The sequence below is a fragment of the Pogoniulus pusillus genome, chromosome 6 (assembly GCF_015220805.1).
Source record: "Pogoniulus pusillus isolate bPogPus1 chromosome 6, bPogPus1.pri, whole genome shotgun sequence".
Classification (NCBI taxonomy): Eukaryota; Metazoa; Chordata; class Aves; order Piciformes; family Lybiidae; genus Pogoniulus; species Pogoniulus pusillus.
The window spans coordinates 37,850,247-37,872,006 of NC_087269.1; the positions used below are offsets into that span (position 1 = coordinate 37,850,247).

Here is a 21,760-nt window from a genome sequence, read left to right on the forward strand (position 1 = left end):
GGGCATTAATGAGGAAGAAGTTGTGCTTAAAACAAACAAACAAGTTTATTCTCTGCTGTTGCGTGCAACTGCTAACAAAGGTATGACTCTGCTGGAACGGACAGAGGTGATCTTGAACTTGCTGGAGCAGCTAACTCCAAATGCTGAGGCCAGTAATGGAGGAGTTCAGTGACTGAGAAACTGCACAACAGCTGAAGAAGTGCCTTGTGCTCATGGGATAAGTGGGATTCTTTCTCATCTGGAATGTGTGTTTGTTGAAGGTGGTTAACATCACCTGTGTTGTTATGTTCTGGGGAAAGAGCAGGAATTGTACTTCATCCTGTGAGAACTCCACAGGGGCTTGGTTACCAGCATTTCTTTGGTGCCAGCTTGGGGTTCTGGATGTGAATGTAACACTTATTTGCTGGAGAAATTACTGATTTTTCTTTCACAGGAAATGGGCTTTGCAGTGATAGAGACGTTTTGCATAAAAATGTGATCTCCCCAGTACTCTGGTTTGATATGTCCTAAAATACATGTTTTAAGCAGAGCCTTGTTGGTGCACTTCAATAGGTAACATGAAGCTGTATGAGAAGTGGCTGCTGGGTATCTTGAACACAGACACCTTGCTCTTAGCACAGTCACTTGTGCCTTCTGAGCTCTGCTGTGAGGCTCTTGCTGAGATTGGGCATCCCTTGGGCTTCATTTACCTGAGCGTGAATGTGTTTATCTGGAGACTAGTATTACCTTTTTCAGACTTGAAACTGTGAATAAATGAGAGCATATTTTTAAATAAACTTCTATTTATTACATAAAAGCTGACAAATCACTCTGCTTCTTTCAGTGGTTATGACTGTCACGACCCTCAGCAGAGAAACAAACAGACCCACAGCGTTCAAACTATTTTGGAGGTAGTAGGGGCTAGAAAAATATCTGCAAAATTATAGATTTGTTTTGGTTGGAAGAGACCTTTAAGATCAAGTCCAACCATTATCTAATGATATCCCTCAGCACCACATCTTCATGGATTTTCAATCCTACCACTTTCCCAGCCAGCCTGTTCCAGGGCTTCACAACCCTCTTGGGGAAGAATTTTTTCCAAATGTCCAACCTCAACCTCCTCTGGCTCAACTTGTGACTGTTTTTTCTTGCCCTTTTGTTTCTTACTTGGGGGCAGAGACTTCTGTCTCCTTTCAGGGAGCTGTGGAGGGCAATGAGATCTTCTCTCAGCCTCTGCTTCTCCAGCCTAAACAACCTCAGTTCCCTCCCTTGCTCCTTACAAGACTTGTTCTCCATACCCTTCACCAGCCGTGTTGCCCTGCCCTGGACCCACTTCAGGACCTCAATCTCTTTCGTGTAGTGAAGGACCTAAAAGTGAACCCATTATCTGAGGTATGGCCTTGCAACTGTTGAGTACCAGGGCTCCTGCAGCTACATTAGTTCCCACAACCATTCTAGTACCCTCTAGGATCATATTTTTATAGTCTTGAAGCATTCCTCCTACTGTTGAACTTATCCTCCAGCAATTAGTGTACTTCTGAGATTCTATTTCACTTCCAGGCACAGAACTGATTTCTAAAGCCAAATGGTTGTCTATCCCCACCCAGTCTGACTGATGAAGCCACATACCCACTCTGAAATCACTTCAGGTTCTATTGCTGTAATTTGGTTCAGCTTAACTCTTCCTCTAAGTAGGGAGCACCTCACCTAATTGGGAATTCAGATCGTTTGCTCAGTGAAGCTAACAGAAGCTTACAGCAAGTAAGGATTTCTCTGTTCCTTGCTGCAGCCCAGCACTGCACTGACAATACAAATGACTTTCATGAGGATTATAATTGAGTATATTATGATTTAAATCTTTCATGAATTTCCCAGCATTAGGGAAGACGGCATTAGTGCTAAACAGGATTACTTTGCCTCCTTTCACAGATAAACAATTAAAGCAGAAACCACATCCAAGTCAGACAACTCTAGCACTATCATTAACGATGGTAAGCCAGTTTATTTCTGTTAATAAATCCTCCCTCGTTGCAGGAATAGAAACCAAAAGCTCTTTATAATTTTTTTTTTTTTAAGATCGTGTACTGTGGGGAGGTTGGAGCAAGCTGAGGGTTTGCCTCTTCTCCCTAGAAACAAGTGAGAGGACAAAAGGAAATAGTCTCAAGTTGTGCAGGAGAGAGCACGTTGGATAGTATAAGAAACTTCTTCATGGAGAGGGGAACAGGCTGCCCAGGGAAGTTGTGCAGTCTCCATCCCCAGAAGGGCAGAAAAGCTGTGTAGAGGTGCTGAGAGCCATGGTTTAGTGGTGACCTGGCAGTGCTGGGTTAAGGGTTAGACTTAATGATCTTAAAGATCTCTTCCAACCAAAATTAATCTATAATTGTGTGATATTTGGGGGCAACTGCTGAGCTGCTATTAGCTTCACACAGTGCAACTTCACTGCAAGGAGTGCCCTATTCCACTGAGAATCTGCACTCATCAGTGTAATGTAAATATTTGAAAAGCAGAATAACAAACAAGTGAAGCTTTACAACAGAAAATACTTAATTTTAAATATGCTTCTTTTGCAAAAGAAAAAGATGTGTAATACTGTGAAGAGAAATAAAATCCTTTTCTGGTGTGGCAGGAGATACCTGAGGTGATACATGGATTTCAATGCACTGATCAGCCTCTCACAAGGAGTTGTCAAGAGAAATCCATGTAAAATATATACACTGCACACATGGGAAAAATGAGAGTTGCTACATGCATTAAAATACATTGGTCATGAGCTAGATTCCTTAGATATTTAGATACAAGCTTCTTACAAGGACAACCAACAAATAACCAAGTCATTTGAAAGGTCATTTCCAAACAAACCAATTCTGTGATCCTAAGGACAGCATTGTGCAATCCTGAAAAATACCTTCTTGCAGGACACCAAGACTGCAAAGTGGAAAATCTTCTATAGCACCATATCCAGCTTCAACTGTGTGCTGTACTCTCACTTAGACAGCGAGTGGTTCTGTAAATTAAGTGCTTTTTGGATCCCTGCAGCCAAGTCTTGTGGAGTTGGGCTCTCTGCAGTGCAACTTACTGGAATTCCTGCTGCTTCCATGGCTTCTGCTGTGGTTGGACCAATCGCAGCAAACTGAAATGACATCATTTACAGTTACACAAGTGTAATCAGGTGTGGTATCATCTCTTAATAGTTACTTAGCTACATATCCTTCTTGCTTTGACATAAGCTCAGCTTGCATGGCTGAGCTTATTAGATGCTCCTAACCCTTTCAAGTTGAAGGTTCTCAGCATTAAAACACACCCATCAATGGAGCTACTTAGAAGTTACTAGGGAAAGATTACTGCAAAAGCAATTTTAATGTGTTTCAGCCTGGAATTGCTGATTTCAGGCAAGAGTCACTGGCACATGCACATCACTCAGAGAAAATGAAGCTCAGTCCTGGAACCATTTCAGGTCAGGTTGACTGGGGCTCTGAGCAACCTGCTCTAGTTGCAGATGTCCCTGCTTACTGCAGGAGGGTTGTACTACACGAGCTTTACAGGTCCCTTCCGACCCAAGTCATTCTGTGATCCTAAAATCAGTGGAGACTGAGTAAGTTAAAGAAAAATATTTTAGGTGAAAACAATTGCTTTTTCTTCTTTTAAAAGAAGGCTCCCAGCTCCATAACAACATTTGCTATAACCTCTCTGAAATTCAAAGACATAAGATCAACAAAAGAGAAAATGAAGGTTTGCAGTGGGTGTAACAGCTTTCCTATTTCTCCTTTGCCCGTCCCAAGCTTACCCCCTATTGTATTCCACCACTTTTAAAGAGAAGATACCTTGATAGTGTTGATAAAATTCCCTGAAAGCTTCTGGATGTGCTGGAGGCAAAATCTGACACCAGATGGGCTGAAGAACACGATGCATGCTGGAATTCCCTAAGTAACCACAGGTTGGCATAGATTATTCACTCTGGCAGCAGTGTATCAATGCACCTTCACATAAATCCCTTCACATACATCCCTTGTAATGAGGTGGGGGTCTGTCTCTTCTTAGTAACAAGTGACAGGACAAGAGGAAATGGCCTCAAGCTGCACTAAGGAAGGGTTAGATGGGATATGAGGAACAATTTCTCCTCCAAGAGGGTTGTCCAGGCCTGGAACAGGCTGCTTAGGGCAGGCAGTGGTGGAGTCCCCATCCCTAGAGGGATTTAGAAGACGTAAAAGTGTAGGTGTGGTGCTGAGTGACATGGTTTAGTGGTGACTTGGCAGTGTTGGGCTGACAGTTGGATTTGATGATCTTAAAGGTCTCTTCCAACCCAAATGATTCTAAGATAAAATACTGAGTATGTGCTTATCCATGCAATTATTACCCAGTAACTTTGAACAGATTTGAAAGACAAAATGTAAAAGGTTGTTTTTCTTTACATGGGAGCTCTGTGTCTTTTCAGCCCTAGCTGAAGGACTCACTCTGAAACTTTTGCCAGAAGATTTTCTTGGTAGTCAACAAGGGAAAAAAAGAAGCCTATGCAGGATATTCATCTATCACCACAAACTATCATTTATAAGCAGCTGGAAACAAGGAGTGTATCACAGAATCACAAAAGGGTAGAGGTTGGAAGGGTCTGCTGGAGATCATCGAGTCCAACCACCCTGCCAAGGCAGGACCACCTACAGAAGTTCACACAGGAACACATCCAGGTGGGTTTTAAAAGTCTCCAGAGACAGGTACTCTGCTAGGCATTATCAAGGACTGCAAAAATTCTCAACTGACATCAACATGCAGTACCTGTTGTGAGAAATAACTGCTCAAAGATTCCTGCAGGTCAGAGTGCTGAGTTGTTTGATAAACAATGAGGCTTTCCAGAGCAATACCTGGAACCAGGACATATATTCATCATTAATCAGAGTTTTCACTAATATCATTTCCATAAAACACTCTCAATGTGCTAACAGTCCTTTTGTACTATTTAAGGTTAAAAAGATAGATAAAAAAACCCTAAGAAGGATTTGTAAGTAGATTTACAAGTTATACTAAAAATATCTGTAAGCAGAGGACCTTGAAGCATACTGGAAACTCAACAAGTCTTGCGAGGTGTCTGTAAAGAAGTTATTTTCCATCTCAGGTGAAGAACAAGGCAAATAACCTTGCTCACATCATGCTGCAGCTCAGTCCCAGAGCTGTGGGTACCAATCCAACCTCAGTTTCTGTTCCCACCCTCTAACTTCTGGCCAACATAAGAGTAAATTCCATTTTTACTAATTGAAATTGGTTCACCAGCTTTAGATCCAAGTTTCTTCACAACTGATTAATTAAAATGAGGCTCCAAGGGAAGTTCAACCTTTTTCTCTAAGTATTGTAGGAAGCACTTCTCTTTTCAGGGCTCCACAAGGAAAAAGAAGGGCCAAGGAATTAAGTTTCTCTCCTGTAAACACAGAAACAAAAGTTTTAATTAACTCATGTCTTTTATAAAGAGTAAACACAATACATTTAATGCATTTTAAAGGTACCAGAAGTTGAATACTGCAGTAAATGCTTCACCAGACACCGCCCTAAGCTATCTGAAAACATTTGCAGTGCAACTGCATCCAAAATTCAGAGGACAGAGGCTACTTAGCATGCAAATTAAAAAATATTCCATAACTATAATATGAATACATTGGTTAAAAAGATCTCACCAGAGATTTTCTGCATTTTTATTCCCCTTCCCATTCCACAAAGCAAAACAAATACTCTGTGAGTTATCTCCTCCTCCTCCCAAAACACAGTCATCCTCTGCTCTATTTAAAAATCTTAGTCCCACTCAATACATGACAGCTCTCTATATAGACAAGAATGTTCAGGCAAAGAAGAGGACAGAAACACTGGGCTGAAAAGTTGCACTCTATCTCAAGAAACAAGGATTCTGCTTCTACTGCCAGGGTAGAAGTGAATATCCTCACCTGCTCTTGTCCTTAAAAATGGAAGTCACCTCTAACTTCAATTACTGCTACACAGACAACATGTCAAAGGTGATTTTGAAAGGACCTTTCTAACGCATGACTGTGTCTAACTTAGAGTTTGTAGGACAGGATATGCCTGGGTTGCAGTTTCCATGGGTTTTGTGTGGTTCTAATGCAGTAGAGTAGACAAATTCTGTTTCAAAAATACCACCAGGAAATAGAATCACAGAACCACAGAATCACAGCATGGTTTTGGTTGGAAGGGATCTTTAAAGGTCACTTAATCCAACCCTTCTGCAGTCAGCAGGGACATCTTCCACTAGAGCAGATTGCTCAGAGCCCTGAACCATCTGGCCTGGAATGGTTCCGGTTCCAGTTTCTAACTCATACTGGTGTAGTTGGTCAATGTTCAGACAGGCATCTGAAGGCAGCATGCATGTTTACTGGGTCACAAATCTATTAGAGCTGAATTCATGAGTTCTACATATAAGGCACATAGACAGTATGGACTTTTCTGCTTCAGTGTAAAGTTGATTTTACTTACAGGCAATTCTGAAACAATGGAAGGCACATTAGCTTAATTTCAAATAGATGTACTCACTTGAGCAAATATATTCTGCTAATTTTTCAGCATTTCCAGACTTTTCTCCATGTGAACTGAGACCAATTTCTTCCACTAGAACCAAAAGCAGCAAAGTAAAACCACTGAAATCAATGAGAACAATTCACATTTACTATCACAGAAAGTTATGTTGCAAAGAAACACACAACTTGCTCCAGGCACACACATACTTCTTTGAAAAGCACAAAATCAGAGCATTTCAAGTAGTAACATGCTATGTAATGTTTGATTTTGGCTCTAGATGTAAAAAAGTACAAAAGGAGAACTCTGGGAATAGCTGAGATGCTGTGGAGAGTTTTTAAACTCTCATACCTGAAGCAGGAAGCACTGTGCTGAATGGGCTGCAGTTCTGTCTTGGTTTGGTTGTAGCAGCTTCCCAATTAGGGTACTGCTGTTGTCTGCAGGGAAGGTTTAAAGTCCTCTCAAAATCTGACAGTAGGACACTCATCTTAAGCAAGTATGCAGAGATGAGTTCCTGAGAAGTTAACTAATCTGGGAGTTGACTGACTCAAGATGCCTGCTAGGTGTCACAGCTAGTGATCCAGTGTTGTTACCAGCCTGCCTTAATTTAGTTTTATAGAGGTAGCCAGTTCTTCAAATGATTTTGGACTGCATGCAGGGAAACACCAGGATCTAAAATTCTCAAATGCTAGTCTTCTTGTAATGCTTCCTGTGTAGTTCTCATGACAATAAAGTACTGAAAGACCAGAAGCCAGATCCACAGCTGAACTATGCACATGTAGTTCTGATGTGTATATAATTGTTTGCAGAATTAGTCATTTATGAAACTTACTTTTTTTTTTCTTTTCTGAGCACCTAATGTTCCCCAAACTGTACTTATATATATATAAGACAGATTTATCTAAAATTTCCTTCTTTGACCCCCAGCTTACCTAGAGAAGCTGTAGTTTTTCCTACCACATACGCTGGTTTGGTATTCCACCTTTGTTTAAGAGATTTTGACCAGGCTGAAAAACAAGAGATTAAATTCAAGCATGTGGCAACAAAATATGAATGTTAAATGAGTATTTGGACTGCTGCTTAATCTACAAATACAGCAAAATAAGAGTAACTAATGTTCCATTGCATATTTCAGTAAATCTGGATGTACAAAACGAATTTTTAATGTATTTTCTTGTGGTTGTGTAAATAATAGTCTTTGACATAGTTTAAAAATCCTAATTTGAATAAACTGCTTTTAGCTGCTTTTGTTAAGTAGCACTTTTAATGCATGCTTGCCCTGTGCCAGATCACAGGCAACTTGCAATGTTCATTTATACTCTCTATCTAAAATCACAGGAAAAAACAACACATGTTACAAAAGGAGAATCAGGCATTAAAATCTAGTAGTTTGAAAGTGGAATGGGCTGCCCAGGGAGGTGGTGGAGGCACTGTCCTTGGGGGTCTTCAAGAAAAGACTGGATGAGGCACTTAGTGCCATGGTCTAGTTGACTGGCTAGGGCTGGGTGATGGGTTGGACTGGATGGTCTTGGAGGTCTCTTCCAACCTGGTTGATTCTATGATTCTATGAAGGCTTAGGCCAAAATAATCATAATCTTCTATGACACTAAATTAAAGAGTAAAACTAGGTATCCATGAACTACAACAGTCTGCAACTTTTATACAAGAAAAATACAGAAACTGATTATATTTTAAACAGATATGAAAAGCTTTTGGCTCAGAAATAAAATTATATATTTCCAGACTGTAAAATAAAATGAATAGGAAAGGGTTTTCCTCTTATAGGCCACAAGCATGTTATAGATTACACTTGGATCTTTTACTATGGTACAACACAGGACATGGAGTTCCATTCTAATACTCTTGGAGGAAAAAAATAGAAACTACAACAGTAAAAAAGGGGGAAAAAAAAGCCAAAGGAAACTATTCCGAAGACAAAAAGAAAAGGATAGATTAGGTTTGAAAGGAACCCAAACAGGAACTACTCATTTTATTGAGTATTTCAGCAACTCCCAATGTTCCTAGGAATGAACTCCAGGTAAAAGATTGCATTTGACAAAAAAAAAATCCTCAAATGCAGCCTTCTTCTATTGGAAAGGTTAAAGTAACCTTATTCAAGGATGTAACCTTACTCACTGTATTTTGATTAGTATGACCCAAGCCTAAATATGTAGCAGATAAACTAAAGAGAGGATTCAAGTGCACACAGATTCTCAAAGCCAGAAGTTATTGTTTAGAGTATGAAGTTCAAGGAATTTGCAAGAATATGATAGGTCACTGGTATGCCAATTTCTATTTAGCACCCTGTAGGATTGTTACTACTAATCTGCTGGCTTTTATGTCCCACTATTTCTTTACTGCTTTTTAGCTAATGCTTATTTCATTCGATAAACTCTATATTCAAGACAGAGAAATCTGTGTTTCTGTGAGACTCCACATGAAGCCTACAGAAGTAGCAGCTATCAGATTCTACCAAATGCCTCTCTAAAGGAGGGAAGGGGTTCGTTAGCAAAACTAGGCTCTGCAGCAGATTATTCTGCAGGCATGAGTTTCTGTTTACAACTTTTCTTTAGCAAAGATAAATACAACTGGAAAAGCTCACACTAAGTAGTAATTTACTCCAAAAGCTCTTTCGTTTCATTTCTAACAACAGCCTAAGTGCAGAAAACTCAACTCTCAATCCCTTAAAAGCCCAATTTTGCATGAGGCCTTTCTGATGCCAGAAGAATAAAGCGAGATAAAGTGTTTTTAAACAGGCAGGCTCCATGCACCTCCTGGTGGGTGAAATGAAATCACAAACTTCACAAAACACTGAAACAGCGAGACTAAGGAACACAAATATGTCCTTACCTTCATTTTTACTGTTCTCTCTTAAACATATCTTGATGGCTTCTAATGCTCTTGGACTGGTAAAAACTAGGCCTCCATACGACTCTGGACAAGAGAGCTACTTAGAAACAGTAATCATAAGAAGAAAAGAATTAATAAATAAATAAACAAACTAAGTTGATCATTATTTATAATCCTGTAAAAACCAAACCAGTTCCAATAAATGCCTGAAACAAAAATGAGCAAATGTTGCACTGTTCTTAGTAGCCAGAGTATTTATAAGAGAAATGTGTAATAAATCTCAAATTCGGAACAAAACCTGCAGAGAGTATATTAATTCTGAACAGCTGTAAAAATGGACTCCTGTGACTGAAATGAGCTGGAAGGATGGGCAAATTATATGAGATACTTAAAATTCATGTCAGAGAAGTGAAGTGCTATTTGAAGTACTAACACAGAAGGTAACAGCTAAACAACCCCACTCTAAAGAGCTGAGACCCTTGATAGGGTCTCAAGAATGGGTACAAAAAGGAGAGAAATGTTCTTGGATCACTTGTAAATGCAGATCATGACATATTCAAACACCTAACAAAGTTTAGTTCTGTTGCAGACTGCCAACAAAGGGGACCTCCTTCAGAAAACCCTTTACACATTTTACAATTAAATATATACACTAAAAAAAAAGCAGAAGAGAATACAGATTATGGAATTTCATTCCATGTAACTAGGGGATGCAGTACACACTTTCACAATGTAAGGGAGAACCTCAGGTAAACCTTTAGTAGCTACTACAAGCTTCTAGGTTTGCATTGTGACAAAAGTCCTCCAAAGTCTATGACTATCTATGGTCTCTCAACCTAAATATGAATTCTGCCTGACCAACTTAATTCTTTAATGAGTACAGGCAACACAGTTAATCTCTCAATGCTGTATTGCATACAGCTATGCCCCTGGAAACAAAAAGAGGTACCACAAAGGGAATTATTAAATCAAGCTTACACACAACATCTTGGCAGCTATAGCCTAAATTCTGTTGGAAATAAGAAAACTGAAATAATTTCAAATTTACCTTTTCAAATAAGCCTTCAAGAGAGATGAATTCAAATGACAGAACTGGAATTAAAGTTGCTTCAAATCCATATTCTCCTAATTCCTATTAAAAAAAAAAAGGTTTATAGCTCCTGGAATAAATTTCAAAAAGTAGTCTTTTGTTTTTTAAAAGTAAGTAAAGGAGAATAAAATCTTCTTTTTACTAAAGTAAACACAAAGGCATCTTATTTGCTTTTATTAGGGAATTTAGTTTGGCTTTGTTGTTTAGTATTTAGAATTGCAACATAATAGCAAACAAATAGTTGTGGATCTGAGGCCTCCTATATAGCTACTGAAAAGTATGCACCAACACATAGCTCTGAAGTCCCACAGTGGCAAATGATTGCATCATCCTGCAAATATTCTTGTGTATCTCTCTTATTTGTTACTCAACAGAACTGCTCTTACAAGTAAAACCTATTCACATGACTAAAGACAACTGCAGCAACAAGTAACTTTGTTCCACATCATCCTCCGAGTAAGACTACTAACAGTTTTGTAACCTACTTCCATCAATACTAACACAATCAATATTAATCAATTAATTTTGTTTTAATATCAGTATTATGCTGAAAGCTTTAATAGTGAATTCAGTACAAGTTCCCCATAACTAAAACAATTCGTTCAGTAACAGCAAATTTTCTAGCAGAGTTTTTTGGTAGCTTAATTTCAGACACTCCTAATTCTGACCTAAAAAATATCATTTCAGACATGCACTCCTAATTTTGATTAAGTGTATTTTTCAGTTAAAATTATTAAAGTCATCTACCTTGCTGAACACGAGATATTTAACAGTGAAGTGACACAACTGTTCACTTTTTTTCAAAGCTTACTCACTGTAATGTATGGATCTGGTCCTGAATCTTTGTCTTTGGGATCCTTCAGCAGCAGAACCTTCATTGTTTACCAAATAACTGCACAAGAACTCTGAAATGAAATAAAGGAATTTATCTAAATTAGATCTAGAGGACTTTCTACTCAGAAGTGACTTCAATAGTCAAAGAAACAGGGTGGCTAACAGCTGCACTGCTGGCTACACAATGAGTAAGCAGTTAACTTACATTCTCTGGGGATGAACATCCACCCTGATAAGGGCAACAAATAACATGCCTTCTTCAGATAACACTCCTTAAAGGGAGGAACTGTAATGCAGGTCACCAAGAACACAATTTAAAGGATAATGTTTTGTAAAAGAAGGAACTACCCTCCTGTGCAGTCAAATTCTAGCACTGCAATAAGCTTCTATCTACAAAAACTTCCATTGATTTCCATGCTGGTTGCCAGCCTGTGTTCACTGTAATGATCATCCAACAGTTTGTGTATGAAGAGTTTTAATATTTGGGGTCTCTTTTCATGGAGGAAAGTACATGCAGGGCAGTGTTTCAAAACCTTTTTTAAACCAGAGAAACACATGGTGGGTGAAAAGCTGGACATAAGGCAGCAAAGTGCTCTCACAGACTAGAAGGGTTGTGTCAAAAGAAACATGGCCAGCAGGTCGAAGAAGAGGATTCTGCCCCACTGCTCTGCTGAGACCCCACCTGTGGTGCTGGGGTCAGCAGTGGAGTTTTCAGCACATGAGAAACATGGACGGGCTGGAGAGGGGTCAGAGGAGGCCACAACAATGATGGGAGGGCTGGAACCCCTCTGCTGTGAGGTCAGATTGAGAGACTTGGTTCAGTGGGGAGAAGAGAACACTCCAGGAAGACCTTCTTGTGGCCTTTCAGTGACTTAAAGGGGACAACCAGAAAGCTGGGGACAGACCTCTTAGCAGGGCCTGTTGTGACAGGACAAGGGATGGTAGTTTTAAACTAAAAGTGGGAGATCTAGACTAGAGAGAAGAAAGAATTTATCTGCACTGAGAGTGGTGAAACACTGACCCAGGCTGCCCAGAAAGGTGATAGGTTTTGTGCTTCTGTGACTTTCTTCAGTCACTTCAACACGATAGAAGTAAAAATCCACATTCCTGGGAAGACAGGGATGCACAACTGACTGTTGTTCTGATACTCACGTTACTATGTTTACCATAACTCTGCCTTCAGTGCTTACACTTTATGACACGCTTCCATTCCTACTAGTACTGTTAAAGTCTAACAGCACCAACAAAAAGAATGTTAACTCAAAGCTGCCCAACCTTCCTATTTCCAAAATAGATAACGTTTAATAGCATTGTGATGTTATCTCAACATAAACCTAGGGAAACAAACAAAAATCCTTCCAAGCTGCCTAACAGAAGACAGTAATGCTTTGTGGAAAGAGCCATTTCTGAAAGTATTGCAATAAACCTCCCAGATGTCATCAGAGAATTATTTCAGGTACCTCTGGGGAAAGCAGATCTCTCATTAATTACTTTGGGTAGTTAGAAATGAATTTACTTCCCATCCTCTGCCTTATTACTGTGTCAAGTAATGAATAACAGTAAGAAATGTGTAAACATCCCTGCTTAACAAGGTGACTTATAATAACCAAATTAATTATTTTGTTTATATCCTGCATAGAAAATAGGTACTGAAACCAAAGAATAATTACAACATCACAGAACACCATGAACAACTGGGAGATGCAATTACCTAGCTGTCTCCTCAACAAAGAAATCTTACAAGCTGTAGTTTAGACTCAGCCATCTGGCTCACTTGTGTAAACTGCACAGCTTGTAAGACTGAACAGCTCTGGCCCTCCTAGAAGCCACTGGCTTATTTTCATTCCATCAGAAGGCAGCTTGGTTATTGACTCCAGAAAGTGGCTGCAAGCATCCAAGAGGAGACAAATTTATTCTAGGGAATCTGTAAGCTTTTTGCATGGATAATGTGTATTTTGATCTCCAACTGCTTTTGGGTTTACTGCTTCTTTCCACAGCCACAAACCTCTTGGACTCTTCTATTCTTTATGCCTAAGTAGTTCAAACAGGTCCACGTAGATTTGCTGACAGCAAGAGAAAGACACTGTTTTTGCTAGTTTACTTGCGTGCACATCATCTGAACAACCACAGAAAGGTTCTGCTTTAAACAATGAACTAAGCAGGGTCCAGCACTGCTCAGTCTGTATTTGATGAAGAGAATGTGCATGAATAACCTTGTTGTAGTTGGAACCTAGCTGGTAACTAACCTCACATGACCTGTCACTTCCCCTTGGTGGGATGTGAGACAGAATTAGAAGGGTAATACTGAAAAAAATCATGGGTTGAGATACAGACAGTTTAACAGGTAAAAAAAGAAAATCTGCACACACAAGCAAAGCAAACCAACTAATTCAATCACCACTTCCTATCAGCAGGCAGGTGTTCAGCCACTGCATGTAACAGTCACCTGGACAAACAAAACCATCATTCCCAACATCCCCTCCTTCTTCCCCCAGCTCTTTCTGCTGAGCACAATGCCATAATGGACTGGTCAGCTGGAGTCAGCTGTCCTTTCTCTGTCCCCTCCCGGGTGGGGCAGGGTGAGGAACAGAAGCAGCCTTGACTCTGTAAGCACTGCTCACCAATAACTGTAACTTCCCTGTGTTAGCAACACTGTTTCCAGCACACATCCAAAACACAGCCTCACACCAGCTACTGGGAAGAAAGTAACTCTCCCACAGTCCAAACCAGCCCAAACCTCATCAAGTTTTACACTGCCAGTTCTGTGTTCAGAGTGATGCCGGCTGTCCGCTTTCAGCTCACTAAACAAGCACTTTGTCTGTCTGAGCAGCCACAACAAGTCTGCAAAACGTGTTCTTCAAAATGTTAAACTCCAACTTTTAAAACCCATTAGGCTTGCAAACACCTAAGAAGGGGACAACAGGTTGGGTTTTTTTGGGGTCTGGAGCACACAGATACAAAGATGAAAGAAGACTTCTATTAGTCAGTCTAAGGTTTGGGAACTACCCAGTTAGATCTGTTAAACTACAAGAGGACTGGACTGAGGCACTAAGGCTAAAACAGTTTGCTGCTATTTCTCTGAGTCCAAATTACTTAATTTTAAGTCCACCTTAGTTTAGAAGGAGGGTAATTTAGGTCACACTGCATTTTCAGAGTATTATCCTTGCAGACATAATTGAAATGCTTTCTATTCACAGCATCACACAGTAAGATTCAACATCCTTGTGCTTTCAATTAAAGTCTAAAGCTGATTACAATGTGTATCTCTAGGTCCCTGATATTAGTACAGGAAAAATGAGCAATACTCCCTCATATTAAAAAGACCTTTGCAGATTTTTTTAATATACAACATTGTACAGAAAGAACATCTCCATGGGTCACTCAAATTTAATTGGAAAAGCTGTCCCCAAACTAATTGGAACTGTCTTTAATAGACAGGACAGTCTGTAAAAAGAAATAAATGGGTCCTTTTGTTTCTTGCTGTCAAGTGGGTGGCACAAAGAGCTGCAAAATATAATAAACTTTTCTAATGCTATTCTGATTATAAGCAACAGTATGGGTCATGCAATAAAGTTGGATTGCTAAATGCAAAGGGAATTGTCTTTTCCATCATAAACTGGAGATGAATTTTGAGATGCTGTTATGATATTTTAAAAACGTCTAAAAACCCCTGGGCTAGGATTTGTCATGCTATCTTTTTCTTACTAACATTGTTTTACTATGATTAGATTGGTATAATAACCAAAAAAAAAACCCAGCTCACCTGTAAGGCTGCATTGAAGTATAGTTCAGAAATCTACCAAATTCACGGATAAAGTAATATATCTATCAAAGAATCGTGCAGTGGTTTGGGTTTGAAAGGACCTTAAAGATCACCTAGTGCCAACCATTACTCCTGGACAGGGGCACTTTCCACTAGGCCAGGATGCTCAAAGCCTCATCCAACCTGTTTTTGAACACTTCTAGGGTTGAAGCCTCCATGTCTCTGGGCAACCTGTTCCAGAGTCTCTCCACCTAGTATCTAGCATAAACCTAAGCTCTTTCAGTACCATTAAGTAACACGAACAAGAAAAATTTGAGAATGATTCTACTATTTGGGTGTCTATGTCACAAAACCTAAGAGCAAAACTGGTTCTTTGACACGGCAATGCACAAGAGCAAGCATATGATTCAGATCCTGCTAATACATACTGATTTTCACCACAGGCGATGGTAAAAATTAATGTCATTCTTGACTTACACTGTTTCAAAAATAAATGGAAAATTCTATATAAATCCAGGTTGCATCTCCACAAATTTTTAATGCAGCAGTAGAGAGTTTTGCCAGTGCATCTTTCTCCACAATGACTTCTTTCCCTGTGTATATTTACTCATCTTTTGGAAACTACCTAAGCACTCCCAGAGAAGACACAGCCTTCTAAAAATAATAATAAATATTGGCATGCTTGATGCTTTAAAGAGGCATGCAGACTCTAACATATTTGGATTGTATTTTTAAAAGCAAAAATTGCATTTCTTCTGTCTGGAAATAGCCTGCACCAAATACTCTTCTCCCAATCACTGAATCATTTCAGTTGGAAAAGAACTGTAAGATCAAGTCCAGCTGTCAGTCTGGCACTGCCAGGTCACCACTAAACCATGCCACTCAGCACCACATCTACGCAGCTTTGAAATCCCTCCAGGGATGGGGTCTCCACTACTTCCTTAGGCAGCCTTCTGGGGAAGGGTTTTTTTCCTAATGTCCAACCTCAACCTCCACTGGTGCAACTTGAGGCCGTCTCCTCTTGCCCTGTTGCTTGTTACTTGGGAAAAGAGACCGACATCCACTTTGCTACAACCTCCTTTCAGGCAGCTGCAGAGAGTGAGGCATAAATGAGACATACGGTAAAGGAAAATGCCCCCTGGATCCCTAGACATTCCCTGCCTTCAGGTGCTCTTGGCTGGGCTGAGGACAAACCTCTGCGGACACACTGCACGAGTGGTCCGTGAAAAGCTCGGCACTGGCTGCCCTGGGTGGGTGTCACAGAATCATACAACGGTTTCGGCTGGGAGGGAAGGGAGATCTGTTTCGCAGGACGCTTATTTTGCCTTTAATCAGACAAGCCTTTCATCAGAGGACGCTCCAGAAGCAAGAATTACCATGGAACTATAATTCACTGCGCAGTTTCCAAGTGTATTTTGAGGATGAGAGGAAATGGGCGCAAGCTGCACCAGTGGGGGTTTAGGTTGGATATCAGAAGAAGCTTCTCAAGCACTGGAACAGGCTCCCCAGGAAGGCGGCTGAATCCCTGCAAGTGTTCTGCAGACGCAGAGATGTGGTGCTGAGGGACAGGGGTTTAGCAGCAGCCTGGGTAAAGTCAGAGAATGGCTGGAGTCGATGATCTTACAGGTCTTTCCCAACCAAAACCACTCTGCGACTCTTCGTCCCGGCAGAGGTCGGGGATTTCCCAGCCTGCCGTCTCTTTTAAACCAAGTGACATCATCGGCACGAAGAGGGAATCCTGTTTTTTGACGAACGAGTGGGACGGCCCGGGAGGGTACACACACTGCCCCACCCTGCTCCGGCGGGGCAAGTCCGGCCCCGAGCGCCTTCCCCGGGCCTCTTCCCCTCTCCCCGCCGTAGCTTTACACAGCCTTTCCCTTGCACTCACCGCTGACAAGCACGACCATACCCCAGAGACTGCAGAGCGTTGCCGCGCTAGGGTCACAACACACCCGGAGACCGCAGCCCTGCCCTGGGCCCTGCTGAAGATCCCGGCCCCGCGGGAAGCAGCAAGGCCGCGCTCGCCGCGGCGCTCACCTGGGCTCGGAGCCAGCCGCCAGGCCACCCTCCGCGGGCACCGCGCCTGCCCGGGGCCGCCGCTGCTGCCGCCGCTGCGGCCTTTTCCGGCTGCCGAGCGCCTGCGCACCGCGGCAGCATGGCCACGCCGGCCAAGCGGCGGGCCCAGCCGCAGCAACCCGCCGGGGACAGTGGCTCCGAGTCGGAGTCTGAGTCGGAACCGGAGTCGGACTCAGAAGAGGAGGGGATCGAAGAGGTGAGCCGGGGGAACGGGGCCCTTTCCAGCGGTCGCGGCCTTCGCCCGGTGCGCGGGGCCTTCCCGTCACGGCCTCTCAGCCGCCGCCTACCCTTCTCCAGAGGCTTCTCTGTCTTTCTCCATTCACTGTAGCGAAGATAAGTTATAAACCAGTAGTGCGATAGGCAGGACACAGCGTCTGGGAGCTGCTTACGGAGAGTCGTCCCCTTGTAAAAACCCCTTGAGCGGTGGGTTCCCGCGTTGAAGTGTAGGTAACACCTTAGCGTGTGCGGTGCTGTGCCGTGTTCGGTTGATTGTTGTTGAGAGTCTTCACTTTTAAGTTTTTTTTTTTTTTTTTTTTGTAAATATTAGAATCCTCAGGGTTGCAGTCAGGTGTACAGAGACTTGCCATGGTCTAGCCTTGAGCTCTGTGGTAAAGGGTTGGACTTGATGATCTGTGAGGTCTCTTCCAACCTTGGTGATACTGTGACTTGGCCCTTGTCTGTCTGCCTGCGTTCTTGTGTAGGATTGAAGGCAGACACTTAAAATAACGCTTTTGACACTGAAAAAAGTCTGTCTTTTTTTTTTTTTTTTTTTTTTAAGAAAAGGGGGGCACTAAAAAGAATAAGAATGAAAGAAACTCAGACTTCACAGAAGTAAAATTTTAGTGTCTTTTCTGAGCTCTTTATTCATGCACCTGGACAGGTGAAAATGACCATATGGAAAAGGAGGTATGCACTGACTTGGAATTGCTATTAAAATCTCAGGCGATAAGGCAATCTGTGTCGTTTTCACAGGGCTTACAATAGTCGAAGAAGAGAAGTTCCTATAGGTTTTAATTCTGTGTATTTCAAATTAACCATTCTGCTGACTCCTTTGTCTTCACTAGGATTTCACTCTGAGTTGTCCTTCTTAGAGGGGGCCTTAGTTACCTTATGCTACCCAGAAACCTCCTGAAGTCTGTGTTTTTAACGCCATGATTAAAAGCTGAGGTTTAATTGTGCTACCAGTAGAATTGTGGAAAAGCACATTTCCCATTTGCTGTTGTATTTGGTTTGACTGACCTGGAGTTAATTCTCCCCGGAGAATTGGTGGCCAACCTACCGCAGCTGGATGTGTGTGCCACATTAGGTGGCACTTTGAACTGATACATGTTTATCAAGTTCTCGACTTATTAGTGCTTCGTGTACTGTTCAGTGTTCCTAAACTGATACAAGATGTGGAACTGGCATCTAGATACTGTGAAATTAAAGCTAAGAGACAATAAGACTACTTTCTTTTTTCCTTAAAGTGGCATTCTTGCATAGTATAGGTGGGACAGTGATTCTTGTTTAGCCTGGAGAAGAGGAGGTTCAGGGGGGACCTTATTGTTGTCTACAACTAACTGAAAGGAGTGTGTTGCCAGGTGGTAGTTGGTCTCCTCCCAGGCAACCAGTGACAGAACGAGGGGACACAGTCTTAAGCTGCACTAGAGAACGTTTAGGCTGGATCTCAGGAAGAAGTTCTCAGAAAGAGTGGCCATTGGAACGGGCTACCTGGGGAGGTGCTGGAGTTGCTGTCCTTGGAAGTGTTTAAAAAGAGACTGGATGTGGCACTTGGTGCCATGATTAGATAATGTTGGCTGATAGGTTGGACTTGATGATCTCGAAGGTCTTCTCCAACCTGATCTGTGATTGTTGTATTTGTGGATGAAGTTTCTTGAGTCTTCAGTGACAGGGGTTAGTATGGTTTCCATCTGCCCTGCACTGTTGTGTTTTATTTACAGTTGTTGGTGGACTGGATAAAATCAGCAGTGCTCATTTTAATTTAGTAGTTCAATTTTTGAGGATGTTCTATTACTATGACATTTGTTTCAGTTTGGAAGTCTAGATTAAAGGTATATTGAATTTCCCTTAATTCTTATGTAAGACATCAAAGAGAAAAAGGGGAAAGGAAATGTCTTATGCACTTTCTTCATGAGAAGAAATGTGTGGTAGTTCAGTCAGTCTGAGAGCACAATCTGATTGCCAAGTAACGCTAAGAAGGAGCTTTGCTTCTTTGAACACACTAAAATATATGTTCGGTCTTTATTTGTGGTGGTTATATGTTGTTGTTTTTTTAAGTGATGAAAAATTGAGTTGGTAATCTCTACCATACCAGGCTGTTATTTTGAGTAGTGGAAAAGCCATGAAGCACGACCAATTTTAGAACCTTGCTCCAGTGGTTTATGTCAATTTTATGGCTGTGATTTGCACAGTATGCAGAATCACAGTAAGCTCCTTGTTGTTCTTAATTTACTGGCTTAATCACTCAGTGAGATCCTTGAATTTTAAAGCACTTGGAAAGTTCCTGGATGCCAGGAATGGAGTCAGTTCTGCATATGTTGAAGATGCACTCTGTTTTCCTGTAGAGCTTTCTTGCTTTACTAGACCAAATAAAAGTATCTGAAGTGTCTCCTGATTTTTAATCCCCTCCTGAGTGTTTGTATACTAGCTTTTGAAATTCTAAACGACCTTTGAAGCTGTTTTCCTAGTAGCAGTAAGGATAATTACTTGAATATGGGAGTGGAGAGATTTAGCAGTCTTGACTGGTGACAAAAAAAAAGGCTCATTTGTTCTGGATGTGAAATCTAAACGAGGAGCTAAAAGATAGAGTAAATTTAGATGCTCTAGAACAGTGGTTCACAGAAGAATACGAGGAACCTTGGCAGGCAGTACAGTTAATACAGAATACCAATAGAAATGCTCATTAGGTACAAGGAGAAGCAATACTCATCACAGTAGGACAGAGTTTGTTCTCATCATGTGCCTACTGAGTGAACTTCCAGAGTGGGGCTGAGGATACTATTGTGATTTGAGGACATAGCAGAACTATGATTACTTAAGTGTCAGCAGCAATCTTTAGCCAAGCGTTACTCTCCAGTCCTGCACTTTAAGAGTTTAACTATCTGGATTAAGCCTCTTTACAGAGAGTCTGTTTGGCTGTGATAAACATAGTGGTGGGAACCGGTCTGCAGGAACAAAGCATGAAAGGTGTGTTCACAGCACAGCTTATAAGTTGTTTTGAAAGTGACTTTCAGATATGATCTCTGAAGATCCTTGAAAAAAGGGAAGTAAATCCTATTTCTGATGTTTCCCGTTACTTGTCTTCCAGTTTCTTTAGCTTTGTTTTGTTCTACCTCCTTGCCAACTATGCTTGATCTTCTCTATTTCTTCTTCATAGGAAGTGAACATTGAATTTGAAGCACATTCCATATCAGACAATGACTATAATGGGATAAAGAAATTGCTGCATCAGGTACTGTGACTCTTCCTTAGCTTGATTGATATGTCCATTGATAAGAGTTATGCAAAGTCATAATTTCATATTATCAGGAGGTTCCATCTGAGTGTAAACTAAAAATTCTCTCTTGTGAGGGTGCTGTGTAGTCTCTTTCTCTGGATTCCAGACCCACCTGGACATTGTGATCCTTGGGTGACCCTGCTTTAGCCGGGAAATCGGACTACATGATCTCCAGAGGTCTTTCCTAACCCCTACCATTCTGTCATTCTGTGATTCGTAGTTTTTCTGTACTTCAGCTCATGAAGATTAAACAATTACACCTACAGTGAAGATGAATCTCCTAAACCATGCTTTTAGGAAGTTTTCCTAATTATCTGTAGGGCTGCTTTTCCTTCCTCGTTTCTTTACCTGCTGCCCAGAAAACTTCATGCAATGTTAATCAGCTTCCTGGAGGCTTATTTTGTAAATTACAGCCTACAAAAAACAGACAAGCAAGTAACATCTCTATTCTGTGACAACTTCCAATCTTCTTTTGGCTGTTTCTGTTATGAACACATACTCACCAAATGTTTGGATCATCTCAGATTCAATTCCACAGGTGGCTACAGTGTCAATGGAGGACCTGTTTATTTTCCTTCAAGTGGCCCATCATATATAGCATCTGTGATTCTTTGTCATAGCATCATTTTGGTTGGAAGACACCTTAAAGATCATCAAGGCCAACCATAACTCAGTGCTGCTAGGTCACCCCTAAACCATATCCCTCAGCATCACATCTACATGGCTTTTAAATCACTCCAAGGATGATGACTCCACCACATCTTATGGCAGTATGTTCCAGAGGTTGACAACACTTTTGGGGAAGAAATTTTCCCCTAATCTCCAACCTAAACCTCACTTAGTGGAACTTGAGGCTGCTTCCTCTTGTTCTCTTGCTTTTATTGGGGAGATATTATCAGGTCTAAAACTTAGTAACTTGTTTCTTATTTTCCAGTTGTTCCTAAAAGCTCCTCTTAACACTGCTGAATTAACTGATATATTAATACAACAGAATCATATTGGAAGTATTATCAAGGTAAGACAGAATTTACATTTGTAGATGAAGTTCAATGCTTTTTATGTTGAAATTACAGAGCAGACTTAAGAAGGGAATCTGGTCATCATAATTTGTATGTTTTCTTCCATTTTTGCTTTGAGCACAGTTCTATGGCAGCTGAAATTTTTC

The 21,760-nt window shown here is 41.1% G+C and overlaps 3 protein-coding genes across 8 annotated transcripts in view; 2 read left to right on the forward strand and 1 right to left on the reverse strand.

Moving 5' to 3' along the window:
- The window catches only part of EDRF1 (erythroid differentiation regulatory factor 1), a 29,326-nt gene extending 28,530 nt beyond the window's left edge, over positions 1-796 (forward strand). The window contains exon 25 of the mRNA XM_064145296.1: positions 1-796. Within this exon, the coding sequence (XP_064001366.1) occupies positions 1-172 (172 nt within the window). The 3' untranslated portion in view covers positions 173-796.
- Positions 765-17,142, reverse strand: UROS (uroporphyrinogen III synthase). 4 transcript variants are annotated; one of them, XM_064145305.1, is made up of 11 exons: positions 16,933-17,136; positions 11,242-11,331; positions 10,385-10,468; positions 9,337-9,433; positions 7,419-7,493; positions 6,505-6,579; positions 5,303-5,386; positions 4,750-4,835; positions 3,801-3,899; positions 3,056-3,109; positions 765-2,105 (listed from the first exon to the last, which is right to left on the reverse strand). In XM_064145305.1, exons 2-11 carry the CDS (start codon positions 11,302-11,304, stop codon positions 2,034-2,036), a joined length of 789 nt encoding a protein of 262 aa, XP_064001375.1. In that variant the 5' UTR covers positions 11,305-11,331; positions 16,933-17,136; the 3' UTR covers positions 765-2,033. The 4 variants fall into 4 exon arrangements, with proteins under 4 accessions (XP_064001375.1, XP_064001373.1, XP_064001372.1 ...); XM_064145303.1 differs by lacking the exon at positions 765-2,105 and having other exon boundaries at positions 2,814-3,109; positions 17,061-17,142; XM_064145302.1 differs by lacking the exon at positions 765-2,105 and having other exon boundaries at positions 2,814-3,109; positions 16,933-17,135.
- The window catches only part of BCCIP (BRCA2 and CDKN1A interacting protein), a 14,020-nt gene continuing 9,388 nt past the window's right edge, over positions 17,129-21,760 (forward strand). The window contains exons 1-3 of one of the 3 annotated variants that reach the window (XM_064145299.1): positions 17,129-17,295; positions 20,476-20,550; positions 21,530-21,610. In XM_064145299.1, coding sequence (XP_064001369.1) covers positions 17,179-17,295; positions 20,476-20,550; positions 21,530-21,610 — 273 coding nt within the window. In that variant the 5' untranslated portion in view covers positions 17,129-17,178. The remainder of the gene's footprint in view (positions 17,296-20,475; positions 20,551-21,529; positions 21,611-21,760) is intronic. The other 2 variants (XM_064145301.1, XM_064145300.1) reach the window with 2 other exon arrangements.

Excerpts from the sequence above, each read along its gene's own strand:
- UROS (XM_064145303.1), bottom strand. The coding sequence starts at position 11,304 with ATGAAGGTTCTGCTGCTGAAGGATCCCAAAGACAAAGATTCAGGACCA. Across the intron at positions 6,580-7,418 it reads AAAAACTACAGCTTCTCTAG|TGGAAGAAATTGGTCTCAGT; the intron begins GTAAGCTGGGGG and ends TTTTGGTTCTAG. Across the intron at positions 5,387-6,504 it reads AGCAGAATATATTTGCTCAA|GAGAGAAACTTAATTCCTTG; the intron begins GTGAGTACATCT and ends CTGTGTTTACAG.